The following is a 17889-nucleotide window of genomic DNA, read 5'->3' as shown; positions in this document are numbered from 1 at the left end:
GTCAATTGCGGAGGCAGAGGTCAAGATGTCCGTCATTTGTCGCTATAGTACTGCTCATTTAGGCAAAACAAACCCAAAAAAACCTCTTAATTTACCTATATTTATATAGATAATGAATAATTATGAATTATTGATATCTATTAATTGATTCATCATCACACTTCACACAGCTTCACAGGGTCAAAAATCCCCCAAATTCAAGCTTTTTAATTAACATTAAGTTCTTAAATAGAATATAATAAAGTTGATCCTTGTTCCTTTCCTTTCCTGTGGCACTTTAGTAAAGCAACATTACAGATGAAATAAGATCAATGAGCCCAAGTGGGTATTGAACCAATAACTTTACACTGAGGTAATTAATGGCCAACACTTATATGACAGAGCTATCCTGCAGGCTGACTTCTGAAATGTTTATGTTATACAAATCTTCTTCTTTCACCTTTTATACTTAGTAATATATCGTAAGTAATATGAATGAAAATGATGTAGTTGTGATAGGGGAGATTCCCGGTTGTTTTTGACAGTGAGCCCGTGGAGTAGTGGGTTAGTTCGCTGCCATAGGCCGTCATGGATTGAACATCGGCTGGTTCGACTCCGCCCGTGGACAGGATCTGGATCGTCGGAAGACACGTTCGTCAGTGGGTGAGTATATTCTAATCAGATTATCACAATTATGGAATTGGTGGTTGTACTGGGGAGAGGTGGAGGTAGGAGTACCAGGGAGGGGGAGGCAGGTAAGAAGATGGGGAGGGGAGGCAGGAGGGGACGGTTGAGACAGGAAAGGTTTTTTTTTTTTTTTTTGCCTATCTATCTAGCTTGTACTTTGTATTTTGTACTTTGTACTTTGTACTAAAAAAAAAGTCAAAATTGTCATAACCCCTCAATTTCACCTCTCAGAAACATCGGGGACCAACAGCCCCTCACACACCCTTTCCTACACTGGTCTCCTGTTCCTAGCTCTGACCTGGCTTCGAACCTATCGTTACTTCACTATGGCCTTATGATCTCGGGCAAACCCACTACACTATAGAGTCTGTCTACATAGGGACCTTTTCTCCGGGCGCATTTATCCTCTCACTTTTGGATGTTGGACTTTAAAAGTGTCCAAGATTTGAACCAACAACCTCAATCTTCCCAAGCAGTCTTCTAACAGCCTGAGCTACCTGGACTGACACTGTTACTCACTTTTTTAAGAGGTTTTTACTCTTTATTTGGGCTTTCTGACTTTTAAAAGTAGCGACCTGGGATTGAACTCACAATCTCTGACTGACTGAGAGGGAAGATGTCTTAACCACTGAGCCACTGGATCTTCACTGGGAACAGAGGTTTTCTCACACTTTTCTCTCTGTCCTCTTGATGTTGGACTTTAAAACTGTGCAAGAATTGAACCAACAACCTCAATCTTCCCAAGCAGTCTTCTGACAGCCTGAGCTACCTGGACTGACTCACTAATGTTAGTTTTTTTTTTAGAGCTTTTCGGTCTTTATCTGGCCTTTCTGACTTTAAAAGTAGCAATCTGGTATTGAACTCACAACCTCTGACTGACTGAGAGAGAATGTCTTACCCACTGAGCCACTGGATCTTCACTGGGAACAGAGGTTTTCTCACAATTTTCACTCTGTCCTCTTGATGTTAGACTGCTAAAAGTGTCCCAGGATCAAAGCCACAACTTCTACATTTGCAGCGCAGTCTTCTAATCTTTTTTATTGTCTACAGATTCTCTTTAACTCCTCGGATGAACTTCCTCTTATGTATTTTAAAATATATTAGGTTGTTGTTAGTATCACACAGAGTTTATCATCGTGTCTGATTGGCTCATCATCTGTGAGCTTACATGTGATTAATCACATGAACATTTAGAGTTGAAGGTTTATATCAACACTTTGACTCATCTCATACATCTGACTCATTATTTCACTGGACTTTTTACTCCCAAGTCGGCTCTTAAGGCTGTTTTTACATACAGCTCATAGTAAAGTGCTTCAAACAGGGCCAGCTGGATCTAACAGGTGTGTTAACGAGAGCAATCAGAGACAACATGGAGGTCTCTTTGTCTCTTCGGCACACCCGGATTCAGGGTAAGAAATGTTTCAAACTTTTAAATGAAGACAAATCTTTGTGTTTCTTCTCAGAAAGTTGGTTTAATAAGTTCCCCACATACACAGTTAATGGTAATTAAAAGTACAAGAGTTAAGTGAATGTTTTATGAAGGTTAATGTCTCAATATTTACAAAGACTGTGACTGAAGAAAAGGATACATCAAACTGTCTAGATTGAAAACAGTTGCTGAGAAACTTTAGCTTTAATGAAACATGTCAACACCAGAGAGCATCTAAAACTTAATATGTTACATATATTATATACTTAAATCTAAACATCACTTTTTTTATTATTTTCAGTCAAGTTCTGATCATTATAAACTAGTTTTTGTTTGTTAATCTCACTTTAAATCACCATAATTACATCTGGGAACCGTGTTAAACCATCTTTCCTGGAAGAAATACAAACATTCAGCTTCACTCTCACACAACAGCAGCAGCACCACCAGCTGGGGGGGGGGTGTTACCTAAAGTCACCTGATGCAGGTCACATGACTGCCACCATTGAGTAAAGCAGCTGTTTGGACTGTTCACAGTAAGTTTGCTTTCTTTCATACATATTTTACCTTTATCTACAGTAACTTTACACTTTGTTTCTTGCTCTTTGATGTTTATTGGCGTTGAATTGTTAATGATTCAGTCAGTGAATGAAAGTAAATCCTCCTTTGAGCATCATGCTGCTGCTTCATGTCGCCATCTAGTAGATTGATGGTGGAACTGCAGCGACTTTCTCTGACTCAGTTTTATTACATTATCTCTCAAGTTATAGCCACAAAATCATGTTTGCGTGCAAAATTCAGCTAAAATGCAAAATTCAAAATTCACTCTTTATGTTTTCTTTGTGTTCAGAGATGAATGTGTATACGTTTGTTTCACTGAGCTCCTGAAATATTATTTAAAAACTTCACCACCCAGAAATCCTGTGTGGTGACATCACTAATAATCAATGATTGTTTTTTTTTTCTGGTGTTTTTCTCCACAGGAGTCACATTTCAAGCAGAGAACACAGAGAAGAGAAGAACACACATGAAGAGATGGAGGGTTATTAAAGGTAAGATTTTATTACAATGAATAAAAGTAGTCGTTGAGCCGAAGTTTAGTTTAAATCCTCTGAAATCACCTCAAATGTAACTTCAACCTGCTGCAGAACATATTATATTTATAACTTTACTTTAATGAAGCTTTTAATTGATGACTTAGAATAAGCAGAATAAACCAATCAGATAAAAGTACTTATCCCACATCTGTTAATTGACGATTCAAGATTCAAGAACTTTATTTAGCCATTTGTGCTTGCACACATAGGAATTTTTGTGCGGTTTGTTCAGAGTCAAGACAAAATTTAAAAAAGACACACAAGAAGGACACATTCATAAAACACATACACATACTCTAGACATCAAAAAAGTGCATAAAAACCCTGTGTAAAGGGAAAGTTTGAGCATTGTTGTAAGCGTAGGTATATTGCACAGGCCCAGAAGACAATATAAATATAATAAAATAAATAAATATGATAGAATATAGTGTGAGGTAGTTCATCATACTTGCAAAATTCAGTTTGGAACAAATATTTGAAGACAGTTTAGTATAACAGAAGACCTGCAACACCTGCTTTATCAGTATTTAAAGGTTGTTTATGAGTTATTGGCCAGATTTTTTATTTTAATTTGATTAATCTTGTTAGATTAATTGCTTAAAATCCTTCAACAGCACTTTTTTATTTAGTTGGAATGAATAAAAACATCAAGCATTAATCATTCTTCTTCAACTTAAAGTTGGATATATATTTACATGAATTCACCTGTGGACACTCACCTTTTCTGTGTTTAGTTGAAAATACGGTCAACTTCATGTATGAAACTATACGTTTTCTGCTATAGAACTGCTCAGTATATACTCTACATAGACATATATAAATCAAATACAGTTTCAAATATGAAAGAAAAATATGCAACGTATTAAGAAAAATAAAGCAGCAACAGATAGTACTGAAGTGAATTATTAAAAGGAAACCAAAAATGTTAAAAGGAAACTGGTCAGAGATGCTGCTGAGAGTGGATACTACTACTACTACTACTACTACTACTGATAATAATAATAATAATAATAATAATAATAATAATAATAATAATGAAGGACGTCATCTTCAGTTGATAACAGGGTGATTTACACATTCTCTACTAATCTACTTGAATCACACAGTGCAGAAAGATACTGATGTACAAATATTGCAATACACATTTTTAAAGACAAAATGCTTCCCCCTCATCCAATGAATGATAGTAAAATAAAATACTTTTATTCATATTTGTAATTGATTAAACGGTTGTATTTAAACCTTTAATATATCCACTACACTTTCGTATACATCCTAAATATGTTTCTAAAACAAATGAAAGAGTATTTATCTCAGAGTAGACCTGAGATGGGGTTAAATTACGTCACCGTGACGTGGGACGTACACACGGAAGCAACTCGTGGCTACATTAGCTTCGGTTGCTAACTAGCTTGGATTGCTTTAGTTGACAGCTTTTATGAAGAGCAGTGGTAACACTTGAACTAAACACTCGACTTAAGCTTTTAACAGTAACACTGTGCAAACATCTGACAACACAACACACCTCACCTCACCATTACTTACTTAATGAACGGTGACGAGGCAGGAGCACATGCAGGCTGAAGCGGAGGAAACACAGCATGTCTACAAGCTATCCCACTCCCATTTACTCTCACGCCGGACGAGGAGACTTCACAGATGTTTACGAGCCATCGGAGGACTCATTCTTGTTAATTGATGCTCTGGAGAAAGATGCAGAGAGGATACAGCAGATAAGGTGACACATTTGACTGTTTTTATATCAAATATTTCTCTTTATTTTAGCTGGATGCGACTCCTGACCCCACTTTATTTGTTGTCTGTAGCCCATGTGTGTGTTTAGAGGTCGGCAGCGGCTCAGGAGTTGTATCTGCATTCCTGGCATCCCTGGTTGGATCTTCAGCTTCTTATCTGTGAGTGACTCCTACAGTAAAAAAAAAAAAAAAAAAGCAACATTTTTCATCTTTCCACCTAATACGAATCTGTCTCTTTTAGTTGCACTGATGTGAATCTTGTAGCAGCACAGTGTACAGCAAAGACAGCTTCCTGTAACAGTGTTGCACTGCAGCCTGTCATCACAGACCTGGTGAGACTTTTTGATTTCTACATTTCAAGCAGTTTCAGATGCAAAGACTTGAACTTGTACTGTAACGGTCTTCTGACTGGACTCCCACAAAAAAAGCATTAAACAGCTGCAGCTCATTAGGAAACATTGCAGCTTGAGTTTTGACCAGAACAAAGAGATCAGAGCACATTACTCCAGTTCTAAAGTCTTTACACTGGCTCCCAGTCAGCTATAGAATAGATTTTAAAGTTCTGCTACTGGTCTACAAATCACTGAATGGTTTAGGTCCAGAATACATGAATGACATGTTAGTAGAATATAAACCCAGTAGAGCTCTGAGATCTACTGACTCAGGTCAGATAGTGGAGCCCAGACTAAACATGGTGAAGCAGCTTTTAGTTGTTATGCTGCACACAACTGGAACAAACTACCAGCAGAACTGAAATCAGCCCCAACTGTGAATATTTTTAAATCCAGATGTGCTTATGATTGAGCTCTTTCAAAGTACTTTTTTTTAATCGTTCATTTCCACTCTGTCCTTTTAATGATTTTAAAGCAAATCATTATTTTATGCTGCAACCTTATATTTAATGCTCTATTCTAGTATTTTATTTCTTTCTATTTTTCTGTACTTTGTTTTTATTATTAGTGTGTGTGTGTGCGGGGGGGGTTAATTGTATGTTTTAATGTTTCCATGTGTTTACTATTATTGGGTTTTATTTTTATTTCTCAAAATGCATGTTTTAATGTTTTTTTTATTTCCAATTCTTACTGTTAAATGTTTGTTTTATTTAAAGCACATTGAGTTGCCAGTGTATGAAATGCGCTATATAAATAAAACTTACCTTGCCTTGAATTGCACATCTCACTTCTGCCTCAGGTGGAGTGCCTCTTGCCCAGGTTGAGTGGGAAAGTGGATGTCCTCCTTTTCAACCCTCCCTATGTGGTCACACCTTCAGAAGAGGTGACTCAGCTTCAGCAGTTTTTTTTAGTTCAGAGGTGTTCAGTCTCATCAAAGTACTTAATGCATTTATTTATTTATTTCAGGTTGGCAGTACTGGGATAGAAGCTGCTTGGGCCGGGGGGAAGCAAGGCCGAGAGGTGACTGATAGATTCCTGCCTCTGGTGTCAAAGTTGCTGTCCAGTAAAGGGCTGTTTTACCTCATTACTATAGCTGAGAATGATCCAGGTAGGCTTATTTTTGTCTCTCAAATTACTTCAAACTATCTGAATCTCTATAAAATGCTCAACCTTTTTTTATTTAACTTTACCAGAGGAGATCCTCCGATTACTTGGAAATCATGGTTTGAAAGGAGAGTCGTTCCTGTCTACAAGAGCTGGGAATGAAAGGCTGTCCGTCCTGCGCTTCCACAGGAGTCAACAAACGTGAGCTCAACAATAAATCCTTTGAAAGGATTACAAGAACTGAAAACTGAAGTCAGTGGAAAGGATTTTTCCTTTATCTAATTGGGCACAGTCTTGGATTCTGGAAGGACAATTGCTCCATAATGAGGAAACTGAAAGATGTACACATCAGACGCATGATGTGATGAACATTTTGTGATTAAAGCTCTGCAGAAGTGAAACACTTTTTTAGCACAACATATACTGGGTGAAAGGATTTAGGTGCCTCTCATGTACTGGTTCAAAAAAAAGAAAAGCAGACTTACACAGACAACTTGCATTGAGCCAGTCAGGTTTAATAATGAAACTGCAGTTTCAGCTCTAACTAATGTTCATGCAGCATTTCAAGTATTAATACCATGCTTTTTCCCCCAAATCAGAGGTTAATCCCAGTGCAGACAAATCTAACAATTCTGAAAAGGTTATAAATGGAATGTAACTTTTGTTTCAAGTAAAATACTCACAAAGAAATAAATCTTACTGTGTACACAAGCAAGCAAACACAAGAGGCTGATATGCTGGTCATTAATCTGTTTGTGTTTACAAGCTTGAGGCATCTGTAGAAATCTACTCAACTTGAAAACTTCTGACAATAGGAAATAAATCCATTTGGAGGAACTGGAATGTTTTATCTATAGTCTGTTTCGTTAGTGTCTTTTTTCTATTATTAAACCAGTTCTAAGTACCGGAAGTAAGAAGGTTAATGGTAGACAGTGATCAACTGTCAGTTTAAACTTTTAACTCTGCGAATTTGACCAGATGATGCGTCCATCCTCTCCAAGCCTCATTGCACCGCTGGCTACCAGCTCCAGCGCGGCAGGGAAGGCGTGGTGCTCAGCTTCTCGGATTCTGTCGCACAGACTGTCCTCTGTGTCGCTGCTGAGCACGGGTACTGCCTCCTGCACGATGATGGCTCCTGCATCCACCTCTTCCTAAAAACACAGAAACAAACAAAAGATTTGTGAGCTGTTTAACTTATACAAAGACATTTTAAGTATTAGTTTGGCTGCTAGATTTGACACCATGTCAAACTTACTGCGACAAAGTGCACTGTGCAGCCGCTAACCCGGACCCCAGCTTGCAGAGCCTGCTTCTGGGCATTCACACCCTTGAATGAGGGCAGCAGGGATGGATGGATATTCAGTAGTTTACCTGAGACACACAAATGCACAGTATAACACCTTCCTGTGACTTCCACATGATCATATCAAGAGTGCACATATGAGAGTTAACCCACCGTTCCATTTCTTGACAAAAGTCCCAGTGAGGATCCTCATGAATCCAGCCAGACACACCATCTCCACCCCAAACTCTTCCAGCACGCGGTCGATGGTGCCATCGAACTCTGCTCGACTCCCGTACAGTTTGTGGTCCACAACCTGGTTTGGGGTGCAAACATCTGCTTTCATGTATTCTGGGATTTAATTCAGAGACTGGAGTCTCATTCTCAAGAATTATACTGTAATGTTTATTTGAATGTTTAATTTTTTGTACCCGTGTCTGGATGCCAGCCAGCGATGCTCTCTTCAGTCCCTGAACTCCAGGTCTGTTAGAGATAACCACCACAATCTCTGCAGAGCTGGATGGACGTTTGGCCTGCTCAATCAGGGCCTGCAGGTTGGTGCCTGGAAGGGCAGAGGATTTTCAAGTCTTTAGGAAAACATGAATCCTTTTGTAGGATGTGATCCACATTGAAGGGGTTACTTCAAATTTTAGGAAATTATGAAAGTTGATACCACTCGTGTTTTGTACAGTAAAGAAGCTGGAACAGCTGGAATGGCTCTATAAACACAACCCACCTCTAAAGCCCTCTAAATAACATTTTACATTGTGTTGGTTTCATTTGTGCAAGTGCCAAAGTGTAAAAAAGCCAATGCTGTAATGGTGGGTTATGTGGCCTCATCTTTAAAGTTGCTAGGAAACCAGCAGAGACTCCAGGAAGTCGGGTTACACTTCTAACTTCAAGATGAACAAAAACACACCTGTGCCAGAGATGAGAACAGCTACTCTGGTTCTCTTGTGTGGTGTGTTGCTGTCGCCATTCTGATTGACCCCCAACGCCCCGCTGGAAGCAGGACCTGTATTCAGCAGGCTGTGTTTCAGGTTGCGGACCACCACAGGCTCTGCACCTGCAAAAGCACACAAATAGCTTTACCATTTTTGCTTGTAACCTTTCATTTTTTCTGCTAGCATCTCAAAAACCACCTTTTCTGACATACTCCGCTGTGCTCCACCAAAGTATCAGTCATTCAGTGTCTCACCAGGCTGCTTCTGGGCCAGTGAACCCACAATCCAGGCCTTTTCTTGGGCTTGTAGCTGGCGCAGGACCCTCTGAGCATCAACAGGCGCAACCACCAGCACTGCCCCCAGGCCACAGTTGAAAGTGCGGGCCATCTCCTCCTCACTCAGCCCCCCCTCCTTTTGGAGCCAGGAAAACACCGGGGGGAAGCTCCAACGAGAGGCATCTGAGTCATGCATAAACACCATGTGTAAATATTAATAAGAGACCGTACACGTCAATAAAAAACACAAAGTGACCTCTACATTTTCAAGATGGGGAAAGTGACCCCAGCACATGCCTGTTTATTCAAGTTTTTATTTGCATCAACTTCAGTTTGCAAAAATGTCATGCAGCTATAAATATGTTCAAACGGGGAAAAGTCTTCACTCCTATTTTTTCCTCTCGCATCAAACAACCATAAATAATTTATTCATTTCGAAATGCAAATGCAAACCTCATCCTGAAGAACACTACCTTCCTGAACTGCTGACATCAGCAGTTTTATATGCTTACGTTGCATATGAAGAGGAAGTGTCCGTGTGCTTTCATCTCACCTAAATCGACTGCCAGCTCTTGTGGTAGCACCCGAGGGATGTTCTCCAGAAGGCCGCCCCCTGTGATGTGAGCGTAGGCTTTGATGGCGCCGCTGCGCAGGACTGGCAAAAGCAGGCGGCTGTAGATCTTCGTTGGTGTCAGCAGAACTTCCCCTAGAGGCGGAATTACCTCAGTTATCTGAAAATTAACAGCGCACTTAGTGTCAACTGTGTGACTTGGAAGGTGACTTACCGACAGTCTGTCCCGCTTTGCCAAAGGGAGCTGGGGAGCTGTAGCTGAGGTTAGCTCTCTCCAGGACTTTGCGGACCAGGCTGAAGCCATTGCTGTGGACCCCAGAGGAGGCCACTCCGATCAGCAGGTCTCCCTCGGCGATGTCCCCCAGCCTGGGCAGCATGGCTCCACGTTCCACCGCTCCGACACAGAACCCGGCCAGGTCGTACTCCCCTGGAGCGTAGACGCCTGGCATTTCTGCCGTCTCTCCACCTGGACATGAACACACCAATACTTTAAGGAATCAGGGAAGCAGGGAAAACAAGCTTCAACTCTTCCTTTTGAGTCAGAGATACTACTAATCATTTCTCATGGTCAACTCCGCCTCCTCTCACCCAGCAGAGCGCAGCCGGCCATCTCGCACGCTTTGGCGATCCCGCCGACCACCGAGGCCGCCACGTCCACGTCTAGGCTGCCGCAGGAGAAGTAGTCGAGGAAGAAGAGCGGCTCGGCACCCTGAGCCAGCACGTCATTCACGCACATGGCCACCAGGTCCTGACCCAGGCCGCTATGTTGCCCGCACGCCTGAGCGATCTGATGATGACAAAATGCTGGTGTCCATGAAATTATCCTGATCTTTATTTGCAGAACTAAATATTTCTGTGCAGTGGTTTTAAGAAGCCCAATTGTATTCCCTGCTGCTCAGTCTGGAATCAAACAAAGTCAATATGGACCAAACTAATTGTCCATATTTTCCTCCCTAAAAGGGGATGAAATATTTAAATCCCACCTTGAGTTTGGTCCCCACTCCATCTGTCCCAGAGACCAGGATCGGGTCGACAAAGCCTGCTGCCTTCAGGTCAAACAGCCCAGCAAAGCCTCCCAGTTCTGCATTACAGCCTGGTGGGAAAATACCAGTTAGTCAGTTACTGCTTCACCCATTCATCCCATTTTGACTGTATTAGTGCTACTTAAAACTGGATCTTCACCTCATCTAATAATTATTTAAGCACACAGAAATGTTTTTTTTCTGTCTCATACTTGCAGTCTTTAGTTTTTGCACATAAAAATAAAATTACCAGCACGGGAAGTTGCCTTGGCCAGAGGCTTGATCATGTCCACCAGCTTGTTACCGGCAGCGATGTCGACTCCGCTGTCCTTATAGGTCAGACCTCTGTCAGACACACAGTGAAATATCACTCACTGAACTGAGCAGCTGTGACTGTGAGAAAGTGTTCAAATCAGGAAGAAAATTTCTGAAAATTTGAGGGTTTTTTTTTTTCATTTGTGGTTGAAAGGTAAATGTATAAATTAAGAGAATTGAGTATTAAAAAGAAAAACTAGGACACACGTACATCCAATATGAAGTTTATTATTGAGAAAGTACTACATGACATACAAAAATTCAATCATCTGTACCACATGATACAAAAACCAAGAAGGGAATGTTTTAGTGTTTTGTTTGTTTTGTTGTATGTGTGTGTTTAACTTCACACACACCTGTGTTGGTTCAGGTGGGTGATGGCCCGGTGGCCGATGTCACGGCGGTACACAGCGCCTGGGAAGCCCACGGCCGCCACGCCCTGATTAGCCGCCTTCAAAGCTGTCTCCAGTGAAGACCTGACTGCGGTGACCGTCAGGACCCGCCCCCCACTGGACACCACGCCTCCGTCCTTCAGGGCCGTGCCGGCGTGGAAAACCTGCACCCCTGTGTCCTGAACCTGAGACAAGCCTGTGGAAGAAGATACATAAAAATCCAGATGATTTTGATGAAAAGGTGCTATGTGTAGGATTTAATATAACTGTATTACATTACATCTTTCAAGTTATGCTGTTTATTAAAGTTTTTTCCAAATTAGTCCATCCAAATAAAACTTCAGTCAATTCACCCATGGGTGCATTGCTGTCTATCAGTGTTTCTTTTGATGCATGTAGCTTTAAATGTTCAAATCCAGCACAAAGTAGCTTTAAGATGACATTTGAAGATCAGTTTATATAACACTTTTTTTTTTTAGAATTATGCAAACTACTCATTAGTGGAATTTGCTAGAATCACCTTGTATTATTACGTATAATGTGTAGGTTTGTATGAAGCTGGAATAGTTCATCAGCATAACATTAAATTGGCAACAACTTCAGGAATTCTTTAAGCAAAAATATTAACATTATCTGGTTCTGTTACATTATTTCCATCTCTCCATGATAGTAAACTGAATATTGTTTGGTTTTGAACTGTTAGTTGGACAAAACAAGCATTTTTATTATCAATTGACACTGCATAAAGCAGAATAACCATTTATCCACTGAGTATTAATTAACATGGATACTGGTATTTCACATGCTTTTAATAACCCTTAGTTGCAGCCCTAATTTGCACTGAAATTAAATTCATAGATTTTTATTTCGGCTTCAATTTTTTTTTTACCACAGGACCAGAAAAGAAGCAGCATGTCTAGTGAAGAAAAATAAACCACTTATCACATAGAAATTTTGGCAAGGTTTCCCTTTACTGGGTAATTTAAACTGGAACTTGGCGTGATTCAGTCCCACATGAACCAGGCTTGATTCATTAACTGTGTTTCGGGACGTGAGGTGATAGATTTTTACTGCCAACGTGTTTTGGCAATTTTGCAACTTCATTCAATGCAGACATGTTTGAACAAGACTCCATTTCACTAAAAACTCAAGGATGAGTGACTAAGTTGGAGCATGGACGTTTATTCTTACCTCTGGGATCAGCTCAACTTTACAGAACCTTGATGTGTTTTAAACCTCATCCATTCAAAAATTGATACCACTCCCCCCTTTTTTCTTCCTGGGCATGTCTAACCAAACAGCTGTTTTTACTGCATCATGTCTTACCTGTGATCTCTACTCCTTTCTTGTAGGAGCCGGGGTAGCCGGCGCTGGCCATCACCACCGTGACTGCAGAGCTGTCCTGGTGCCACACGGGGGCGTTGGAGGCCAGTTTGCCATTCATGGTGTTCAGGATGACTTCATACAGGTCACTCTTCAGCAGGGGCAGCAGGACCTGAGAGAGGGGCAATTGTGGTTTATATTTTATTAAGAAGATCCAGTGATAAGTGACAGGAAACAAAACATACCTGACACTCAGGGTCTCCGAAGCGACAGTTGAACTCAAGGACTTTTGGCCCCTGCTTGGTCAACATCAGGCCTGCATACAGCACACCTGGAAAACAAATAAGGAAAAAAGTTAATGATACTAGTTTCATTAATTGCAAACTCAAAACTTCAAATCTAAAAAGGACAGAATGGGAAAATGGGTGTTATTTTAAGTATAGACAACAGAAAAAAGAGCACTTGCCCACATAGGGAATGCCCTCCTCTTTCATCCCGTCTACAGTCTTCTGAAGGACTGTCTCTCTGATCTGCTGTAGCAGCTCCTGGCTCACCTGCACAGAAACCACAGAAAGCAAAAAATTAATTAGAGATTAGACTGCACACTAGTTTGAATAATCCTAAAATAAATCCAACTTCAAACAAAAAGTAGAAGGAAAGTAAAGTTTAGGTTTTCAAAGGAAGTCTGGTGGAGTAACAACAGTCTAGTTACCTGAGGGGTGGGGCAGTAGGCCCCCATGCCACCGGTGTTTGGGCCCAGGTCACCATCCTGCAGCCGTTTGTGATCCTGTGCTGGAGGCATCGGAGACACAGAGGAGCCGTCACTGAAACACAAACACTACAAGAGAAACATCCTGTCAGTTCTATTCTCCTCCATACATTCATGCATATTAACGTGAAAGTAGATTGGAGAAGTTCTAAAAGTTTTTGACTCACAGATACTTCTTCTCCCTCTAGAAGCTCCTCAACCACCACTGTCTCCCCTGCAGCTCCAAACGCTCTGTCCTGTAAATCACAGCGATAAAAGATTTACCTTTGAACATGATGGAAGTGTTGAAACTGGAAGGTGTGATTACCCTCCAAAAAATCCTGAAAAAACTGAATGTATATCTGGTAAGAACCATGCAGCTTATGTGCCGGAGGCACTGCTGAACAGGCAGAATAAACAGCATTTGAAGATTCTTCCAGTATTTTTTATTTTAGGAAGAGATGGGAAAGTCATCATTTGAACCCAGAAACATACTGGCAAACTATCTCTGAAAATGTAACCCATTATTGTCCAGTGGGTTAAATACTGCACAGGATTTTCATACCTTCATGATGTCCATCACAGCCTGACAGGCCTCATCTTGGTCTCCTGCCACAATAACTCCTTTCCCTGCTGCCAGGCCGCTGGCCTTTACCACCAGTGCTGGAAACTCGGCTCTGAAGACCACAGACAGTGAGAAACTCAGAAATGTGAAGTAAGAATCAACATATTTTCACACAAAACACATCTGGAACCGAAGCTGCATAGCAAATATAAAGCATAAATGTTTTTTTTGTGGACCATTTAACAATTGCATAGTGCACTATTGTTTGGGAATGAGTTTGAGATCCATATGGTTGAAGGCTGTCAGAATACAGCAGCTGTTGTTCTGCCCGAGATGACAACAGAAACAACTTCCACTGAGTGCGAGGGATGTTTTTCATCCTCTATAAAAAGTTTGAGCTCTCATTATGTTGGATCAGTTTTTTCTTTGTGGGGGCTCTCATATGAAAGACAATTATCACATCTTAGATCGTTAACTCGGGAAACCATCTGAAACACAAACTTTCATTTCCTATTACGGTGCAAATTTCTGTGTTTAATGGCTCCGAAAACATAATATTCATGACTTTCCACGCTGGAATTCAGGACTGATAAAAAATGTTCTCAATATAAAACAGTGAGAACCATAAAAAGTAAAGCTTTATACATAAATATTTATCATTTTTATTACTTCATTCATGGAGAAATAACTTCCCAGACACTCTTCCAAAGCGACAAACTCTGTCTACTGTACTGACTTGCGAATGTAGTCGCAGGCCTCCTGGGGGTTGGTGAAGGAGCCATAACGTGCTGTGGGGATGCCGTGACGCTCCATGAAGGCCTTGGAAAAGCTCTTACTGGCCTCCAGCTGGGCCGCTTTGGCAGAAGGGCCGAAGCACGGCACTCCCGCAGCTGTGAGGTCATCTATGATACCTGGAGGGTAACGGTACGGTTGATGGAGCGGAAAAGAAACCAAATAAGACCTGCAGAAAAGTAGCACTAATGTTCACTCACCTGCTGCCAGCGGCACTTCAGGTCCGACCACAACCAGCCCCACATGATGATCCTTACAGAACTGAGCCAGGATAGTGTGGTTACTCACCGACACCTCTGCATGGAGACAAACAGAGAGAGCGAAGCTGCAATCACCATATTCATGCATTCAATCTATTGTACTCCATTTATTTAAAAAAAGGAAAAAAGAAGTCTTTATTCACACTGATATTAAACATATCCCCTCTATTTTTATTGTGGGATGTGTGATGGAAAAGGTTTTTATTTTGTGTTACAATACAATAAAAAACACCATTTTCAACATACAATCTGTGAGAAAAATATCAGGTCTGCTGTCATTTCTTTGATTAATGTAAGAAATTATTGAAATAACGATTACTGAGCTAGTTGTTAAACTGAGTATTAATCAGCAACTAGTTGATCATTTATTTTTTGATGCATAAATCCAATATGTCACTGTTTCCAGCTTCTTAAATATGAATACTTTCTGGTTTTCTTAAGTTTTCTATGGATATTAAAATAAATATACTTGGGTTAGTTGGACAAAAGAAGCAATTTGGGCTTTTTGGAGAAAATAATTGTCAGTTGAAGCCCTAAATTATTCAACATTGTATGTAATAGAAATCTTGTACCAAATACTGCATCTTATTAACAGAAATGTAATGCGCTTCAGGATCTAACACATGGGTTTTGTAGAGTTTGAAGAACATTTAAAACCCTAGATTGTATTCTTTCCTTCAAGAGCTGCAGTGTTTGTATTTACCAGAGTTACTGATCTTCCCGCAGTCTGCCGTGCCTGCATTACCGGGGGCCACCAGGACTTGCTGAATCTGCGTCGACTGAGCCAGCTTCCAGGCCAAGGCGTGCTCCCGCCCGCCGCTGCCGACCACCAGCACCCGTTCTGCCATGACACCTGTGAGTGATGGGACAATAAACCCCGGCGTGCAGGATTAGACTGAAACCTTTCCCACCTTCACGGCTGTTCAAACGCACATTCAAGCGCTTCTTCTCATCCGCCTTTAATCGTTCGTAAAGTGGCCTTTTAATTGCATGCAAAGACTGACCTATTACAAAAAGGAGTTTGCCAAGCTGTGAGGGAGCGCTGACCTTTTCCGAGGCCTGGGGTCTTATATTATCTTGTAATGCCACACTAACAAGGATCCAATCAACTAGAACAAAAACACGAGTCAACAATTAAATGGTGTGGTCACCAGGCAAGGCCAAATCACTGGCAACTGCAAACAGGGGCTCATTTACATGGAAAAACAAATCCATTATCAGGCTGATATACAGCAAACTGTTCGCTGTAGGCTCAGTTTGGCAAGGCTGTTATTCTGCAGCGAGTGTTTCATTTACACAAAAACCACAACTGGACCACAATTTTTTTTGTTTCTGAAGCAAATCAGCGTTCTATTATGCACATATGTATCCCATTATTTGCCCATGCAAGAGCTGGAATATGCTTAGATTAGCTTTTATCATTCATTTGCAACCATCTGAAGTGTTTGTGATTCAATTATTGATCATGTTTGACGGGTTCCTATCTCACGTAAGACATGATGCATGACATGATATGCATTGTCAGACTGAACACAGAGCTTGTTGTATCATGATAAACAGTTAGATCAATATAACACTGTCACCAGAATAAACATTTAAATGACTCAACTGGTTTCGGGGCTCATTTGCTGTGCTGAATTTCCTAAATTAAAACAGCCGCTAGTGTGCTGACTTTTCCTCACTTTTTAACCCCCAACAACTCAAACAAACCGGGGTTAGAGGCTGTAATGATCTGAAACTTATGACCTACACTCTGAGGATTGTGCAATAAAGCAGTGTGTGCCTGTATGTGCTGAAAAATTGTCTAAAAAAGACAGCACAAAGGGGTGAGTGTTGCACAGCGGGTGCACATGTTCTACAATTACTCAAATCACCGGCTTTGATTGAAATCACTCGGCTCATGTGACTCACATGTCAACTGAAGCACATGAGCCAAACAATGCATGAGTTTTAAATATCCCTTAAAGAAAAATGTAGTAAATATGAGCGTCTGTGATAAGAAATGACTTTAATGTACTCTAAACTGTACTCCACTGCATTTTTTGATGAAGAAACTTAACTAATGGGATTAAATTCTTACTAAAAATCAAACTTTGCTGTGATTTAACTTGTGTTAAAGATGTCAAAATGAGTTCATAATAAGCATTTAACTTACAGTATGTTTCTTCAATATGGCTGCACGTGTATAAATATATTGTACATACACTTAATCAGTAGTTTAATAGAAGAAAATATTTCAAGAAAGGACAATATCATGCATTTACTTAAACTAGCACTTGTTTCCCTGTAAAACATTAATTCTTGTTTCTCGTGGACATAATTACAGTAGTAATGACATAATGTCAGATAGTCAGCTTCTTTTTTTTTTTTTTTTTTTTTAAATAGCAACATTAGCAAACAAATGTGTCGTGAAGTTAACATCTAGCATGCTGTTTTGACACTCACCTGTGTCTCTCTGTGTGTGTATGATGCAGGAAATAGCCTGAGCCCAGTTCAGCCGTCAGATGTGCCTCCTCTGCCCTCAGCCTGCAGACTGACCGTGGATGGAAGTATGTTATCACACACACACACACCACGTGGATCCAATGTATCACCATGGTGTACTTAACGATGCTAACAGACGCTACGAAAAGTTAGCTAAAAGTGCTAAATATTAATTAAAAACTAACTAATTCGCCATTACTTCCTGTTATGTTAAAATGTGTTTGTGTTTCTTACCTTTACGTACTTACCAAACTACTTTTTTAGGTCCAAGTTTTTTTGGGATTTTTCAACTTCCTCGGGTGTAAGAGCCCGGTGCATCATGGGAATTGAAGTTAATTAGGTATTCCATGTGTCTTTTTTTCACCCTGAGGGGAAAAAAACAACTTACATCACAGAAGATAATTTGGATTTTTCATGTCCTCCTGTGGCACAAAATACAATAAAAACATTTATTTTAATTTATTTCATGAT

General features: G+C 40.4%; 2 protein-coding genes across 5 annotated transcripts; one reads left to right on the top strand and one right to left on the bottom strand.

Moving 5' to 3' along the window:
• The first annotated feature begins 1943 nt into the window (after nucleotides 1-1943).
• n6amt1 (N-6 adenine-specific DNA methyltransferase 1) lies at nucleotides 1944-6734 on the top strand. Its single transcript, XM_062445601.1, has 10 exons — nucleotides 1944-2078; nucleotides 2534-2634; nucleotides 3082-3150; nucleotides 4759-4933; nucleotides 5022-5108; nucleotides 5191-5281; nucleotides 6141-6224; nucleotides 6308-6449; nucleotides 6535-6650; nucleotides 6685-6734. The coding sequence occupies exons 3-9, from the start codon at nucleotides 3126-3128 to the stop codon at nucleotides 6648-6650; spliced, it is 720 nt and encodes a 239-aa protein (XP_062301585.1). The 5' UTR covers nucleotides 1944-2078; nucleotides 2534-2634; nucleotides 3082-3125; the 3' UTR covers nucleotides 6685-6734.
• On the bottom strand, nucleotides 6725-17683 carry gart (phosphoribosylglycinamide formyltransferase). 4 transcript variants are annotated; one of them, XM_062445596.1, is made up of 23 exons: nucleotides 17667-17683; nucleotides 17380-17467; nucleotides 15638-15787; nucleotides 14875-14970; nucleotides 14619-14793; nucleotides 13883-13994; nucleotides 13506-13574; nucleotides 13282-13407; nucleotides 13036-13123; nucleotides 12815-12900; nucleotides 12573-12741; nucleotides 11211-11442; nucleotides 10790-10884; nucleotides 10501-10610; nucleotides 10106-10304; nucleotides 9732-9983; nucleotides 9500-9652; nucleotides 8926-9129; nucleotides 8647-8793; nucleotides 8159-8289; nucleotides 7902-8043; nucleotides 7701-7816; nucleotides 6725-7596 (listed from the first exon to the last, which is right to left on the bottom strand). In XM_062445596.1, exons 3-23 carry the CDS (start codon nucleotides 15780-15782, stop codon nucleotides 7402-7404), a joined length of 3042 nt encoding a protein of 1013 aa, XP_062301580.1. In that variant the 5' UTR covers nucleotides 15783-15787; nucleotides 17380-17467; nucleotides 17667-17683; the 3' UTR covers nucleotides 6725-7401. The 4 variants fall into 4 exon arrangements, with proteins under 4 accessions (XP_062301580.1, XP_062301579.1, XP_062301581.1 ...); XM_062445595.1 differs by having other exon boundaries at nucleotides 17653-17679; XM_062445597.1 differs by lacking the exon at nucleotides 17667-17683 and having other exon boundaries at nucleotides 17380-17647.
• Nucleotides 17684-17889: the final 206 nt, after the last annotated feature.

The sequence above is a fragment of the Scomber scombrus genome, chromosome 24 (genome assembly GCF_963691925.1).
Source record: "Scomber scombrus chromosome 24, fScoSco1.1, whole genome shotgun sequence".
Classification (NCBI taxonomy): domain Eukaryota; kingdom Metazoa; phylum Chordata; class Actinopteri; order Scombriformes; family Scombridae; genus Scomber; species Scomber scombrus.
The sequence above is the reverse complement of the archived record's forward strand: the minus strand, read 5'-3'. Positions and strand labels throughout refer to the sequence as shown.